This window comes from Pezoporus occidentalis, unplaced genomic scaffold (assembly GCF_034315485.1).
Source record: "Pezoporus occidentalis ecotype Australia unplaced genomic scaffold, CSIRO_AGI_Poc_V1 ctg199, whole genome shotgun sequence".
Classification (NCBI taxonomy): Eukaryota; Metazoa; Chordata; class Aves; order Psittaciformes; family Psittacidae; genus Pezoporus; species Pezoporus occidentalis.
Window position 1 is genome coordinate 283,654 of NW_026913844.1, and position 14,857 is coordinate 298,510.

The window sequence follows — 14,857 nt, forward strand, 5'->3', positions numbered from 1 at the left end:
CCCCAGCACTGCTGAGACCACCACTAGCCCATGGCACTGAGGGCAAACCGAGTTCTGTTTGCCCTAGGAAGTATTCTTCCATCCTCAGAAGTGATTTCCTTCATTGTCGCTTTCTAGCATCTCTTTGTGCCAACAACAGGCCAGCCTGCGCATCAATAGCAGCACCAATTCTGCATCAGGAGTTGCTTTCTAATGGGCAAGACCAGGTACAGGAGAGGTTAACAGAGAGCAGGACGTGGCAGCTACTACTCACTGATTACTACCCTCTTTTGCACAAAATAAGGCTGCTCCGGAGGCGTAGGCTGTGTCATTTGAAGGCACTGACTTCCTTCATTCCCTATTGTTTTCTCTGTGCCATTACAGCCCCCTGTAGACTCATTTGCTTTGGTGTACAAACTTTCCCAACTTCTCATCCCTGAAAATACAGCAACCGGTGGCACTGCCTAAGATGCTTTAATGGAAAGCAATTTTCCGAGGTTTGGGAGAAGCAGTGTATTGGATAGGAAAGGAACTTGAATTTCTTCACAACAGTGTTAGTTTGCATTTTGGAAACGGCTTGGGTTGAGCCTTACAAATTCTCTGGGGTGTTTTCCTGTTTTCTGGAAGAACAGAAAGAAGCTTTGAAGCGGGGAGAAATCAGTTGATGAGTAAATCAGTTCTATCAGTGTGATAGAAGTGTATGGCCCTATGTGATGGACTTGAAAGCGCTCACCTCGCCCCATCTTCCACTCCATTTGTTAGAGAAACAAATAGGAGAAGGGTGCAACTTTCCATTTTAACCTTTGAATTCAGGAAGAGAGATGGGAGAAGAGGGAGCTGACTGCAGTCCCTTCCTTCAGGGTGAAATTACTGCCTGGGGAGGCCAGGCTGGCTGTAGCTAGGACCAATTCCATGGTGAGGAACTCTCTTTCTGAATAGAAATGACCAGAGCTTGATATTCTGGACTAGCCAAAGTGCTGTGGAACTGCAGCAGCAGTATTCCACAGCGTGGTGGTCTTTAGTTCATCGCATGGTTAAGCTTTCAATTGAACCTAAATTCTGGGGGCTGGAGGTAAGGAATGATCGCCCTGTTAGTGGTCACCGCGCTCAGGAGCTGAATGGGAAAGCACTGCTAGGGAATAATGATCTGCCAGCTTTGATTCTGCACGTGCCCCAGCACCGTTTGTTCTGTAGTGATAGTACAGGACCCCTGGACAAGCAAACGTGTTCAGGCTCTTAACTGAACGGGGAGCAATTTGACAGCAGAGTTTTCACCATCGAAATGCTTGTTTTCCTTAGGGAATATGCACAGTGAACAGAGAACCCTTGTACCTAGGCGTTAGGGCATCCTGCATCGATCTGCACCGGGGACTGGAGGGGAGTTTCGTGGAGCTTTAGCTCCATGATACCAGAGGAAAAGGACGAGCAAGGAGGAATCGGCTTGCCTGGAGCCGTGCTGGGCTTCAGGCATGTGATGGCAGCTTGCTGTCATTTGTTTTCTTTCCCTTTGAGCTGCAGCAGCAGACTTCTCTGCCTCAACACAGCCCCTGCCTGCATTCCCTCCCTCTCTGTTTCTCTTGGCTCTTGTTAAAACTCCACGGCTTGTCTTGTGGGACCTTTCCAAGGCGAGAGCGGACGGGAGAGAAAGGAACACGGCAGCTTGCTCCCCGGTGCAAACTGAGCATGAAATGGGCAGCGTGGAAGCGGCGACCAGGGCTGCGGAGGCAGGTCTTAAATGCTATTCATAGGCACTGAAGAAGCAGCAGCACCGGGAAGAGAAGAGAGCGAGGGAAGCGAATGTGGGGAGTTTGATTTGATTCTTCCAGCCTGGAGTTCCTGCCTTTCGGAGCTGATGCCTGGAAGGTTTTTGCACTTAGCTGCTGGGAAGCTACGGAGGGACCTGGAACCCTTAGGCCTTGGCTAGGGATCCATCCATGGAAAGAATAGATCGTTGTAGCAGGGGTAAGTAGCGCGCGCAGCCTTTGAGAGAAGATCCTTTTTGTCCCTGGCACGCCGTAACCGTGATGCTAGCAGAAAAGCAGCAGGAAGGATGGTACCGAGTGCTAATGTGGCAGGAAGGGGCGATTCCCATGGCGGTTTTACAGGCAGCAGTTCCTTTGCAGAGCGATCCGCTGCAGTTTCCAGGGGGAGTTGATGGCATTGGTGTGCAGGCTGTCTCCCGTTACAGATCTGAAAGCTCAGCACAATGCAAACTGTGGCTCTCCTGGCCGAGGTTAAGCTGTGGCCTCTGGGAAGATCCCTGCTTCTGAGGTACCCGGCATTAAGTGGGAGTGGGGCTGGGAACATCCCAGGAATGATTTCCTTCTTTGGCTCTTCAGGTACACAGTTTTCTGTGTGTTGTCAGTGTGTCCTCTACTAACTAATGAGGGCCAGTAAAGGAAGGACTATATCCCATTTTAGGGTGCTAGGTGCTCCATCCCTGGCAGTGTTCAAGACCAGGTTGGATGAAGCTTTGGGTGATATGGTTTAGTGTGAGGTGTCCCTGCCCATGGCAGGGCGGTTGGAAGTTGATGATCTTAAGGTCCTTTCCAACCCCAACTACTCTATGATTCTATGTGTTCCAAACTGTTGCTGATAGTGCCTGCAGCGCTCCCTTTGTTCTAAGGGTAGGATTAGTAAAGGCTTCTTTTTGCAATAAGGAGATTTTAGAATTTACTTCATTATCTTTGATCTTTCATGCATCTTCCTTTTAAAATCGTCCCTGGAATGTGAAATATTGATAAGGGGAGTGTGTATTTGACTTTGTAAACCTTCACTCTGTATTTCTTTTTGAGGCAGGTATGTATGTATGTGACTCAGAGATTGGAATAAATCTTTATTCAGGTGCAGGGGCACATAATACTCATCTTCAATGCCATATTGTCAGGAACCCTAGGGCAATATGCAAGGACAGACAAGGATTTTTCCATTCATAGCCAGTGAGGTATTAACCATGCAAAAGCAGCTTCTGGGCTCTCTAGGAATGACTTTGTCCACGTGCCTACCTGTGGATTTGCTGCCACAGGCAGCTCAGTGCCACTCCAAGCCCTCGGTTAGCGGTGCAAACCGGTACAAAGCATCTGTGAGAGCCCTACAAAAGCCTTCTGAGGGTTGCCATTGCTCCTTCATTTGGGAATGGTAGATCACTGCCAGCTTTTAGGATGCGTCCTAACTTCTCCCTTTGTGCTGGCTCAGCTCTCCGCCTCTTTTGTGCAGGAGAGTTGGACTTTCAACCACTTCCCATTTCCTGCCTGTCTCTGCTCATTGCTTTTCATATGGCCCACAGTGCCTTTTATCCCCTGCCCCCAGGTGTGCATTTGTGAGCAAGGGGCATCTCTTTGCATCCTTTCCTTCCCCTCTGTTGGCTTCATTGAGTTACATTTGAGTTCTTGGGTGATGCTGCTGGTGGTGCAAAAAATGTGAGCTTAAGATTTGCCATAAGCTAAAGAAACTGAGCCCTTTTTTTGTCCTGTACTGATGCGTTCGGCTGAGCAGAGTGGAGTACCCTGGACCAGCTGCTTTCAGAGCACTGCACAGTTTGCTTCTCGCACACCAACTTCGGCAGCTCTTCTGTTATTTGGAATCAATCTGTTGGACTTGTGGCTTTTTTCTCGTGCTCATTCCATCCAGCACACTTCAGTGAGCAACCAGGCTTTCTGCTTGTTTCTTCCTTTGTTACCTTTCATGTCTTCAAAGGTAGGAATTCATCAGCATCAACTTGTTATGCTCTGGAGCTCAAGGGGACAGACTCCTCACAAGAACTCTGCAGCTTAATAAGACATGTGACACGGGGAGACACGTGGGGCTGCAGGCGATGTGCTGGTCACTGCTTCAGTGCAATCCTTTAATCAACAACATGCCATAATAGAGGCTCTGTATTTACTGAAAGCAGATGCATTCATGTCTCTCAGGCTGGGCTTAAACTTCGCAAGAGCTGTGGGTTTGATTCCCACTGTAGGTGTGCTAGCAGAACGGGCTTTTTCCTTGTTGTTTTATCCCATGCATGTGCTATAATGGATAGATAAATAGATAACATATTTATATCCTTCCCTGTGCGGGTGCTGAGGGGCACAGTGTCCCCAGAGAAGCTGTGGCTGCCCCATCCCTGGCAGTGTTCAAGGCCAGGTTGGACACAGGGGCTTGGAGGAATTGGAAGGTGTCCCTCCCCATGGCACCAGAAGAGCTTTAAGGTCCCTTCCAACCCATTCTAGTCTGTGATTCTTTGATATGATTCTATTGTATGGCTCTTGGTGGTAATAGGAGTTATAGATGGAGTCAGTAACGGATCCTCTTCATTTATCTTCTAGTTCTTAATCCCTGAAGCCACATGTCTAGTGGCAGAGTAGCCCTGGAGCCCTGGACTCTGGTTAACGTGGGGTTGGCTAGGGCCTCATAAGCTCTCAAGGGTGAGTTTGAGGAAGGAATATGATTCCCTGCACCCATTCACACTGCTCTGGCAGTGATTCCCCAGTTGTGGTCACAGTTACTGGATGCAGGGACTTTCCACGTTGTCACCATGTGTAACTGATTACCCCATTGTATGTCTGGCAGCAGCACAGCCACCTGTGTCCACGCTAAGCGTTTGCCTCTGCTTAGTGTCATGTTCCATTGCTGTCTTCCGAAACCCCAGAGACTGGAAGTAGTTTCCCCCATGAGAAAAGGAGAAGAAAGAGGTCATCATGGAAGCTAAAACCATGCAGGAGTGAAATCTGTGAAACAAAGCTGGTAGCATTTCTCCCACGTCTTCCCAAATTTCATTATAAGCGAGAGAGGACACACAGGAAGATGGGAAATAAAAGTTTCACCCAGCTAAGGTGAAAAGCAGTTTTCAGCCTCAAAATCCTCTCACTGACAATGTTTTGGGTCTAATTTATCTCTTGGCCGCTATTTCTGTGGACTGGAATACATGGAGTGAGCAAGTTTCTTAGCAGTCAGTTCACTCAGAGCTTTAAGGACAAAAGTCAAAGCCACTAAACTCCATCCAGGTGACAATTCCAGCTTATGGAGCGTTCCAGGGTGTTGTCAGCCATGAAGAAGTGCCTCAAGCAGTGCTCTGCATGCAGCCACGTGGAGGGGCTTGGTTTTAATAGCATCACATACTTGAACTTTGTGAAAGCATTCTGTTGTCAGCCCCTAAGAAGTCGGTTTTGCCTCACAGCGTCCCTGATGGCTGCGTCTGAGATGTGTTGATGACTGTTTCATTGCTTAGGAAGGTTGACCTTCACCTTCTTGCACATTGAGAGGAAATCAAAGGGTGAGACCACATGAGAAAACATTTGCAGCATAATACAGGAAAATCTGGGGAAGAAGTATCCGTGACACAGCTCTCTGAGATCTTATGTCTCAACAGGCATCAAATGTACTTGGCTTAAGCATTAGAACTGACTCCAGCAGCATATACATCAGCTGCCTGTGTTGCCAGCTCACCCTGGAATCAGGGATTGAAAGTAGGGTCGTTCCAGTTGTGCATTTTTCTCTCCACTGGCTCTTGGGGGTATCACTCTGCTTGGCCTTGAATCCCCCCAGTAGATACCGAGATGCACAGCGCATGTCCGTGGCCTCCTTGTAAGCCCATACTGAAACCAGCATAAAAGAACCCAAAGGAGACCTGATCTTGTGCCTATGAGGCACATAGGGAACTGTGCGTGGTTGAAGCACCTCGAGGAGCCTGCTGCAGGATCAGTATCTGCCCTTTTCTCTAGCTGTGCGTATTTATGGCAGGATTTATTAGTCTTGAAGGTGAAGCTCAGTCGAAGGGATGCTGCCTGCTGAATAATCATGCTTCCATCGGAAGAACTTGTCCCATGTGATTTGCAAGCTTAAAATAGTTCTGAAAGTAACTACAGGCAAAATACACATCCCACAAGCTTTGCTATTTACTTAGTGCTTGTACTTGCAGGAAAGCCAGGCTTCCCAGTACACCTGCGGTGTGCTGGGACTTGTGTCTCCGAGGAGGAGGCTCTAAGCCAGGAGTTGATTTCACCTCTGGCACTAGTATCCTCCGTGCGTGTTCTAGTGATGTTATAGCCTGGTTTGGGTTGGAAGGGACCTTAAAGCTCATCCGGGTCCAAGCCCCTGTGTCCAACCTGGCCTTGAACACTGCCAGGGATGGGGCAGCCACAGCTTCTCTGGGCACCCTGTGCCAGCGCCTCAGCACCCTCACAGGGAAGAGCTTCTGCCTAAGAGCTCATCTCAGTCTCCCCTCTGGCAGGTTAAAGCCATTCCCCTTGGCCTGGCCCTACCTCCCTTGTCCAAAGCTCCTCTCCAGCCTTTTCTCAGCCCCCTTATGATGCTTCTATGCAGATGTATCACCTGCATTTTGCGATACTTGGATCATTCAGCATGTTTATGCTTGGGTAAAGAAGCTGCTCTGTCAGAAATGTTCTTTTCCTGCTCTGAAGCCACAGTTCAGTATGAAAAGGATAAAGCAAAAGATGGGGAACCCAGTGGGAGGATAATTAGTACATTTAGCTAGAAAAATCTGGAGCAAGGAAAAAGAGGCCAGATAAATACATGTCTGGTGTCAGAGCCATGAGTTAGAATACGTTTCCCTGCTTGAAATGATTTGCCAGCCTAGGATTTCAAGCACAATAAAATCAAATCCTCATATACATCCAAACCCAGGTCAGGAAGGTGCCTCAGTGCAGGCCAATGTGTGTCATGGGCTCAGCTAAATGAAGATGAAGTGGTTTATGAGTCACCAGCGTGATTCAGGAGGTAGCGGAAGTACCGGCTATCAGGGACTGGAGCTGGAGAGGGGAGAAAAGCTGTTTCATAGAATAACTGCATCTCTGAGTGTGATCAGTGTTAACTCTTAATTTCTTCAGGGTTTATCCCAAGGATATTTGGGCTTTTTTGAGAATAAAGCTTAGCAATATTTCACAGGAAAATGAGCCTCATGTTTCTTGCTCTTGGCCACCACAAGTACTTTTTCACCCCATCCATCCATTCCAAAGCGATGCATGAAGGTGGCATTTGCCCTGTGGGGTTTTTTTGCCTCGTCTGATTTGTTCAATTGCACAAACATCATCAGTTCCCATGGAGGAGGCAGGAGGGGGTTCAGAAAGAGAAGAAAGGCAAAGTTTGGGCCTAACTCTGTCAGGAGAATCATCAGATGTAATAGTGGTTTGGAAACGTAATGAACTTTTGCTCTGCTTGAGCTTTCGGTCGCATGTGTCTGGCTGCTTTTAACCTGAAATTCCAGCTCGGAAAAACATGGAAGGATTAGCAGGTTTCCTTGGAACAATGACACATCCTTTGCCAGGAAAAGCATCAGCCTTTCCACTGACTTCAAGCTCCTGGCAGGAGCCTTCCTCACCATTCTTGCCATCTCTCCTCTCCCGGAGATCTCCACCGATGTGCGCTGTGTTTGAGATGACACCTCTTGAAGCTCCTGCTTGCCAAGGAGGCTGGGTCATCGCCGTCTGCCCCATCACATCCCTCCAGGAGCTCTTCATCCCACTTGGAACGCTGTGCCAGATGCTGCCAGTTGTGGGATGTCACAGCGGGGTGGGTTGTGGCTTCAAGTGAAAGGAGTGGGTCTGTGTTAGCTGGCTTTATAGCAAACTTCTAATGATATTAATATTAGGAAGCATTACAGTTTCATAGAATCATAGAATGGTTTGGGTTGGAAAGGACCTTAAGATCATCCACTTCCAACCCCCTAACATGCTCCAAGCTCCATCCAACCTGGCCTTGAACGCTGCCAGGGATGGGGCAGCCACAGCTTCTCTGGGCACCCTGTGCCAGCGCCTCAGCACCCTCACAGGGAAGAACTTCTTCCTTATATCCAACCTAGATCTCCCCTGTTTCAGTTTGAACCCATCACCCCTTGTTCTATCACTACAGTCCTGATGAAAAGTCCTTCTCTGTCATCCTCGTAGGATTCCTTGTAGGATTCATCCTTGTAGGTTTCTCTTCATCTGTAAAGAGGAGTTGTATTCATTTTATGTACCTGATTACTTTGATTTGCCATGGAATACGTGTTTCACAGGAGAACATGCATTTGCACTGCTCAGATACGTGTGTGCAAGTGAAATCCATGTGTTCCTGACTGTTGGAAGCAGAAGCTGAAATAAGTAAGGTTCCGAGATGAATTAAATCTACCCCTCTCCAGTCTTTCACATATTGTCCTGTCATCAGGAGGACTGGATGATGGAGTTAACATCACTCAGCAAACAAGGAACCAAAAGCCAAAGCTATTTAAATGAACTTATTTGGCATCTAGGATCAGAGGCAGAGCAAGGAGGAGCAGACACAGCCCCACTGACATTGCCATGCAGAGCCGGCTCTTACTCGGTAAGGATTTGGCACTTCAATTTAGTAGCCAGCAATCCTGGTGTTGGCAATGGATTTCTGTAGTGCTTTTCCTTGAAGTGATGCTTCGGAGCTTCTGCAGTTTCTAAGAGGAGCACACAAGGACGTGACTCTGGTTTAAAGCCTGTGGTCGCCCTGACAAGTGAAGGACCTGCCTCTGCTCAGATTAAAGCCCTCTCCCCAGTCACCGGCCCTTGCTTTCTGGCTCTGTGTGGGGAACGTGGAAGGTGCCATGTGGCTCCCAGACAGGTTCACAGTGGCCTCGTGGGGCTCCAGACAAACAAATGTGTCTTTAAAACACACGCTGCTTTGCTCCAAGCACAGATCTGCCAAGGGTTGATGCGAGGAGTGTTCTTGGAGGGCGAGCAGAAGGGAGCTTCCAAAGCCGCTGTGGAGAGGAGGGATGAGAGTGAGTTTTGGTCTTGTTAGCCCCAGTTCTGGAAGGTAAATGCACAGCATCACTGCACCTTGTAAAACTGCTTTGGAATAAGCCTTCTGAATGTGCTAATATCATAACTTACCCTGCTGTTCACTCTGGTGCTGTTTAGCTCCACAAGAGGAATAAGCAGTAAATCATCCTCTGCGGGAGCCTCCTGTAATCACTGTCTTTATCTGCTGGCTTACCAGAGATGAGCTGCTTGTTCTCAGACTTGGAACCTTCTCCTGCCTCTGTGTGTGCCCAATAGTCTGGTGAGCTCTGCTCTGTGTGGCAAAATTGTGTGTGAGCAAGGTACGTTTTGCTTTTCACCCTTCCTGGTGATACCAGGAGGTCCCGATTGCTGCTTCCTCCTGCTCTCAATGCCGTTGTTTCTATTGGGTTTGTTCTAGTTACTCATCCTTTGGCAGATTGTTGTAGTAGGGACTACAGCTCTTACTAGCCAGCTGCACAGAGCAGCATAGTGTGAATGTGCTGGTAGAGGGAAAATGGGCTGTCTGCTCCAGGATTTAATGCACTCACCAGGTCCTTGTGGATGTGTGCAGGAAGGCAGAAAGGAGGGGACTCACAACGATAGCTTCACATAACATTCCCAGCCCTCTGTGCTCTTCAGGCACCTGTTAAACCTCATAGGAACATGTGTAGGGCTTTCTTGGTGTATCAGGAAATGCTTCCACTGAAAAGTTTAGGGTACCATACACCTGATTGATGGAGTCGGCCCTATCTGCCTGTGCTAGCTAAGCAGAGCATTCCAGTAACAAATGTACCTCCCGAACCTAACACATCCTGTCGTGCTCAAGAAGTTCCACATGTTTTGCATGTGAAAAACGAACATTTTGGGTTCTATATCAAGCCACATCTATCTGAAGGATGCAGTTTAACCCTTTGCTCAGTCGCCATAGATGCCATTCACGGCTTGTTTCATCTGTCTCACGTTTCTGCTTCCATTTGCTGGGGTTTTTTTGCTCTTGGCCAATTTTCCAGAGTTCAGCTTTTCCAAAAAGTCTCTTGTTCCAAAAGACCTTTGTGGAAAAAGGCCCAGACTCTTCCTCAGTGCTTTCTGCTTTTAAGCTGGCATCGCTTGTGCTTAACAAGCTGCTGTCACTGCAATTTAATGTCTATCACACAAGGAATAAAGGTGGCTGTGATGGCTGTGTGAGTGCTGAGAGGTTGAGATCTTCATCCTGCTCTGTGTGTAATGGAGGTTTTCATATATATATATAGTTTTTAGTACCTGGGTCTCTGTGCTGGGTTATGATCTCTTTCATAAAACAACTTTTTGGAAGACGTTTCCTTTTATTATTGGCTTTGCAAAGTCTTAATTTGCTTCTGATCACTTTTAATGGTGGCTTTTCAGAGAAGATGGTGAAATACAAGCAATTGTACGTATAGGATGTTAAACTGGTAGGAGCAGCAGGACTAGTAGTAGTACCCTAGTCAAGGCACTTGTACATTGAGTACATGTAAGGACCGAGGTGGCTAAATCCCTCCTCCCTGCTCTGAAATGAAAGCACATCCTGATGCTGTATTTAATGACTCTGTATGTGGTGAATGGTGCCATAAAGCTCTCTGTTGTGGTAAATTGCTTGACGAGGCTGAAATGAGATCTGGTTTGTTACCTAATGTCTGCTGAACAGATTGAATAGAAAATGAATAAAATTGGGGGGGAAATCACTGTTATCTGATACATGAATATTTATGGAGATATGTCAGTGAACAATTGATTTTGCAGACTTCTGAGCTTTAATCCCTGGCTTTTTTGCCTTCCTAGGCTGGTTTTATTCTTGACCCACCGTTTCAGTTTTAAGCTGTCAGGTGAGATGCCCAAATCCAATGGCATTCCAGCACAAGCCATAAAGGCTCGATGGTTGCTCTCTGACAGCTCCAGACACACAAACACATCCCAATTCCCTACTCAGCATGTCTCGGAGCAAGTTGATGTGAACGTTGTGCTCCGTGCATGATTACATGCCTGGCTTAGCCCTGCTCACTGACCTGGTCTTTCTCTCTTTCTCCACCCCATCCATCCCTTCTCCCTTGGTGTAGCTTTCGCTCCCAGAGGAACAGAATGAAGTAACAAGAAATGGCTGTGAATCCAAGGAACTGGTCTACCTTGTACAGATCTCTTGTCAGGTAAATGCTGTGTTTTCTAGCCCCACTTTGTTTTACAGTATGTTTGGCAGCACAACGTTTTGATGGGACACTTCTCGGTGGCGGGGATGGGGGGTTCTGCTTCTCACTTTGGGTCCTCCAAAGGATGCTCTCTGTGGGACTGCAGGGAGCTTATTGTAAGCAAAGGACCATCAAGGGGAGAAAAAGGAGTCTGTAAGCAAAGAATCCTTGTTCCAGTGCGTGCAGAGGTGCTGGATGAGCAGCCTAGAGATGCAGAGCTGCTCCACTGAGTAGTCTAGAGATACTGGCTGTTGAATTAAATTGTTGTTTGCATGAGGCATTGCATGGATGGATTCAGCTAAGTGTAATGCCTGTCTTTGTTCCTCTTGGCGTAGCAGTTCTTTCTGTGATTCATGTCAGCCCTTCTTGAGCATCCCTCTTAGCAGTTTATGCTGAACATCACTGCAGTGTCTGTCGTTTTAGAGCTCTTTAGGTGATCCTGCTGGCATTTCTCAGGTACCAAAAGGAAGTATACGGACAAGGCACGCCTCTGCTGCCTACACGTGAATTGCTGAGGTAGGAAAGTATGGTTCTGTTGGATATTGGATTGTACATTAGTACACACTGAGACAGGTAGTGAGTTCACAGTGTACTTGCTCCTCTCCTCTAACTCTGTGTGCACACTGGTGTAGGGTGTTTGGGGAGAGCTGAGGAGCAAAGCATCCTGCTTCGTTGTGAAGGTGGAGCTTGGCAAAAGCTGCACTACAACAGTGTAGTTGGTGTGATAGAAACACACAGAATGGTTCTTCTCTGTTGTCCTGCTCTCTCAGGTGCTTTGCAGGGATGTGTCTGAGAGCACAGTGCATTTTCTGTGGGGACAGCGTGGGGAATTCTCTGCCTTGGCTAAGGAAGATGGTCCAATAGATCCAGAAGCTGTGAACAACAGAATCATGGAATGGTTTGGGTTGGAAGAGACCTTAAAGTCCCAACCCCATGCCACAGGCAGGGACACCTTCCACTAGAGCAGCTTGCTCCAAGCCCTGAATGTTCAGCCTGGCCTTAAATATTCCAGGGATGGAAGCACTTCCATGTCCAGCTGCTGACAAGTTCTGGTACCTTCTGTTTTCCTGTTTTCTATTCTCTTTTAAGTAATCCTCCCAGCTCACTGGAATTCCTCCCTACCCCAGCCATTGATTCACCTTGTGTGTGTTAGTCCATGCCCTTGTCTCTCGGATACTTACAAAGCTGGGAAACTTGTGGTATCTGGATTCAAGGAGTGGAAAGGCATGGAATGAACTGCACAGCTGAGCATCATTCCTACCATGGCGATACTTCACCCCTGACATCTCACGGCCTCTCCTAATGTCCAGGGAAAGATTCCATTCCATCACACATTGGACACTGCCGGTGTCTGGATGGGTTTGGCTCCGCATTAGAATGGAATGGGAGGTGTGAAATAGCTCATGGAATGATAGTGCAATGGGGGAGAGATTTTGGCAGGATGCATTTGGATAACGCCAGAAGTATTGCAGGAGGGAGCAAAAAGGCCTATACAACAAGGTTTACTTTGCTCACCCTTTGGATGTGCTGCTACCAGTGGTACTGCAGCACAGGCAGAAACCTTGTCACTTCTCAGATGGACACAGAGAAAACCAATTCTGTTGATGAAGGCTAAGCCCATGTACATTTAAAAGCCTTAAGATACTTGGGGTTCGCTGCATAAACAGACAGCATGGGGAAGAGGAAGGGCATTTGGCCATCCTGGCCATTTTAGATTACAGACCTTAGAGAAATACCCCAAAGCCCTTAGTTTTGGGGTTGAACTTAATGCTCCTGCTGAGCCTTGCACAGTTTGGACTGGGCAGCCCCAGTCTGTGTGTTGTGTGGTCCATTAAAAGACATTGATTTTATCCTCTCACTCTGTAGCAGGCAACAAACCAAAGCTTGTGAACATTAGACCTTTAAAACCTCCAGTTCAGCCTTAGCTGTGTTTGGCACACTACACTAAGGAAACTCAATCCCACTCTTTCCCATCTGTAAGTATGATTTTAGTGGTGTAAAGAGAATTATTGTCTCGCAAAACCCTCCCAGATAAGGGTTGAAACAAGTCTTGAGGGGAATTATGTTTGTGACACAGTCCTGCTGCCCCTCAGCTTGTGAAATACAAGCATTGTGTGAGGTTCAGAGGGGGGGGTCAAGTCTCTATTCAGCTTTTCTGCTGCTTAGAGACCTCAAAACAATAATCCAGTTTAGTAGCTGTTAAGAAGAAGTGGGAATATTGAGAGGTTGATATTATTAAACTAAATCTAACCAAAATCCCTTTCTATGATAAAAGAAGAGATGGAGGGAGGAAGGGAGGAAAAGATTGAGGGATGGATGGATGGATGGATGGATGGATGGATGGATGGATGGATGGATGGATGGATGGGCGGGCCTCTTGGTGTGAGTAATTGCAAGTCTTAACAATAACCCTGGTCCTTAAAGGACTCCAGGGAATGCTGAGACCTTGGTGAACCTGTGCTGTCTTGCAGGCTGGGAAGGACCGTGAGCAGTGTTTGCAGTCCTTGCAGAGTTCCACAGGGATACACAAAGAATTTACAAGCTCTGCAAGACATTTAAAGGGGTAATTCTGTGCCTTGAGAAGAAACGAAGCCTGCAAAAAGGTTGAACTAGGCTAAGCCGTGGAGTTTTGTCAAGTCCTAAAGCAGGCTGTGAAAAGAGACCTTTTCAGTGGTTCTGGACCTGTTTGAGTGGCAGTACAGCAGCTCGCAGCCCAGAAAGCCAACCCTATCCTGGGCTGCATCAAAAGGAGCGTGACCAGCAGGTCGAAGGAGGTGATCCTGCCCCTCTGCTCTGCTCTCGTGAGACCTCACCTGGAGTATTGTGTGCAGTTCTGGTGTCCTCAACATGGAACTGTTGGAACAAGTCCAGAGGAGGCCACGAGGATGATCAGGGGCTGGAGCACCTCCTGTATGGAGCCAGGCTGAGAAAGTTGGGGCTGTTCAGCCTGGAGAAGAGAAGCTGCGTGGAGACCTCATAGCAGCTTCCAGTATCTGAAGGGGGCCTGTAGGGATGCTGGGGAGGGACTCTTCATTAGGGTCTGTAGTGACAGGACAAGGGGTAACGGGTTCAAACTGAAACAGGGGAAGTTTAGATTGGATACAAGGAAGAAATTCTTTCCTGTGAGGGTGTTGAGGCACTGGAATGGGTTGCCCAGGGAGGTTGGGAATGTTCCATCCCTGGCAGTGTCCAAGGCCAGGTTGGACAGAGCCTTGGGTGATATGGTTTAGTGTGAGGTGTCCCTGCCCATGGCAGGGGGGTCGGAACTGAATGATCTTAAAGTCCTTTCCAACCCTAACTATTCTATGATTCTATATTTAAATATCCCAACATAAGAATGGCCATTCTGAGCTGTTGTTGTGAAAAATACGCATTTGAACACTTCAGACATCATTTTGTGGTGATGTTTTGAATGGGAAGGAGAGAACAAGAGATGGATTGTGAAACTGTTCTAAGGGAGACCTTGAACTCATCTCCTGGGGGTTTTCTTGTTCATTTTCAGCATCACAGGTAGATTGTTGGAACAGGAGTGACAGACTGCAAGCGTGGCTGATGCTTGGCACAATAAGAGAAAGGTTTGGGTTCGAAGGGATCTTAAAGCTCATCCAGTTCCAACCCCTTGCCACGGGCAGGGACACTTTCCACTAGAGCAGCTTGCTCCAAGCCCCTGTGTCCAACCTGGCCTTGAACACTGCCAGGGATGGGGCAGCCACAGCTTCTCTGGGCACCCTGTGCCATCACCCTCATAGTGAAGAGCTTCCTCCTGATATCTAATCTAAATCTTAGGGCTAGATCTCATGCCAGACCTTTAAACCCAGACTGCCTGTTGTGCTCTGGGAACCGAGCTACAGCACCTCCTCTGCTTCCTGCTGTTCAGGGGATAACATCGGTGTCCTCCAAAGGAAGCCCCCTCCTGCTGCAGCTCTGGGAGCATTCTGAGGCTGTTCTCATGGG

At 47.8% G+C, this 14,857-nt stretch overlaps 1 protein-coding gene across 8 annotated transcripts in view; it reads left to right on the plus strand.

The window, feature by feature from the left end:
- ARHGAP32 (Rho GTPase activating protein 32) overlaps positions 1-14,857 on the plus strand; it is a 176,211-nt gene that overhangs the window by 96,951 nt on the left and 64,403 nt on the right. For 7 of the 8 annotated variants that reach the window (XM_062617594.1, XM_062617593.1, XM_062617597.1 and 4 more), the window contains one exon: positions 10,778-10,864. In XM_062617594.1, coding sequence (XP_062473578.1) covers positions 10,778-10,864 — 87 coding nt within the window. Of the gene's footprint in view, positions 1-1,594; positions 1,942-10,777; positions 10,865-14,857 lie in introns of those variants that run through there. The other variant, XM_062617600.1, reaches the window with a different exon arrangement.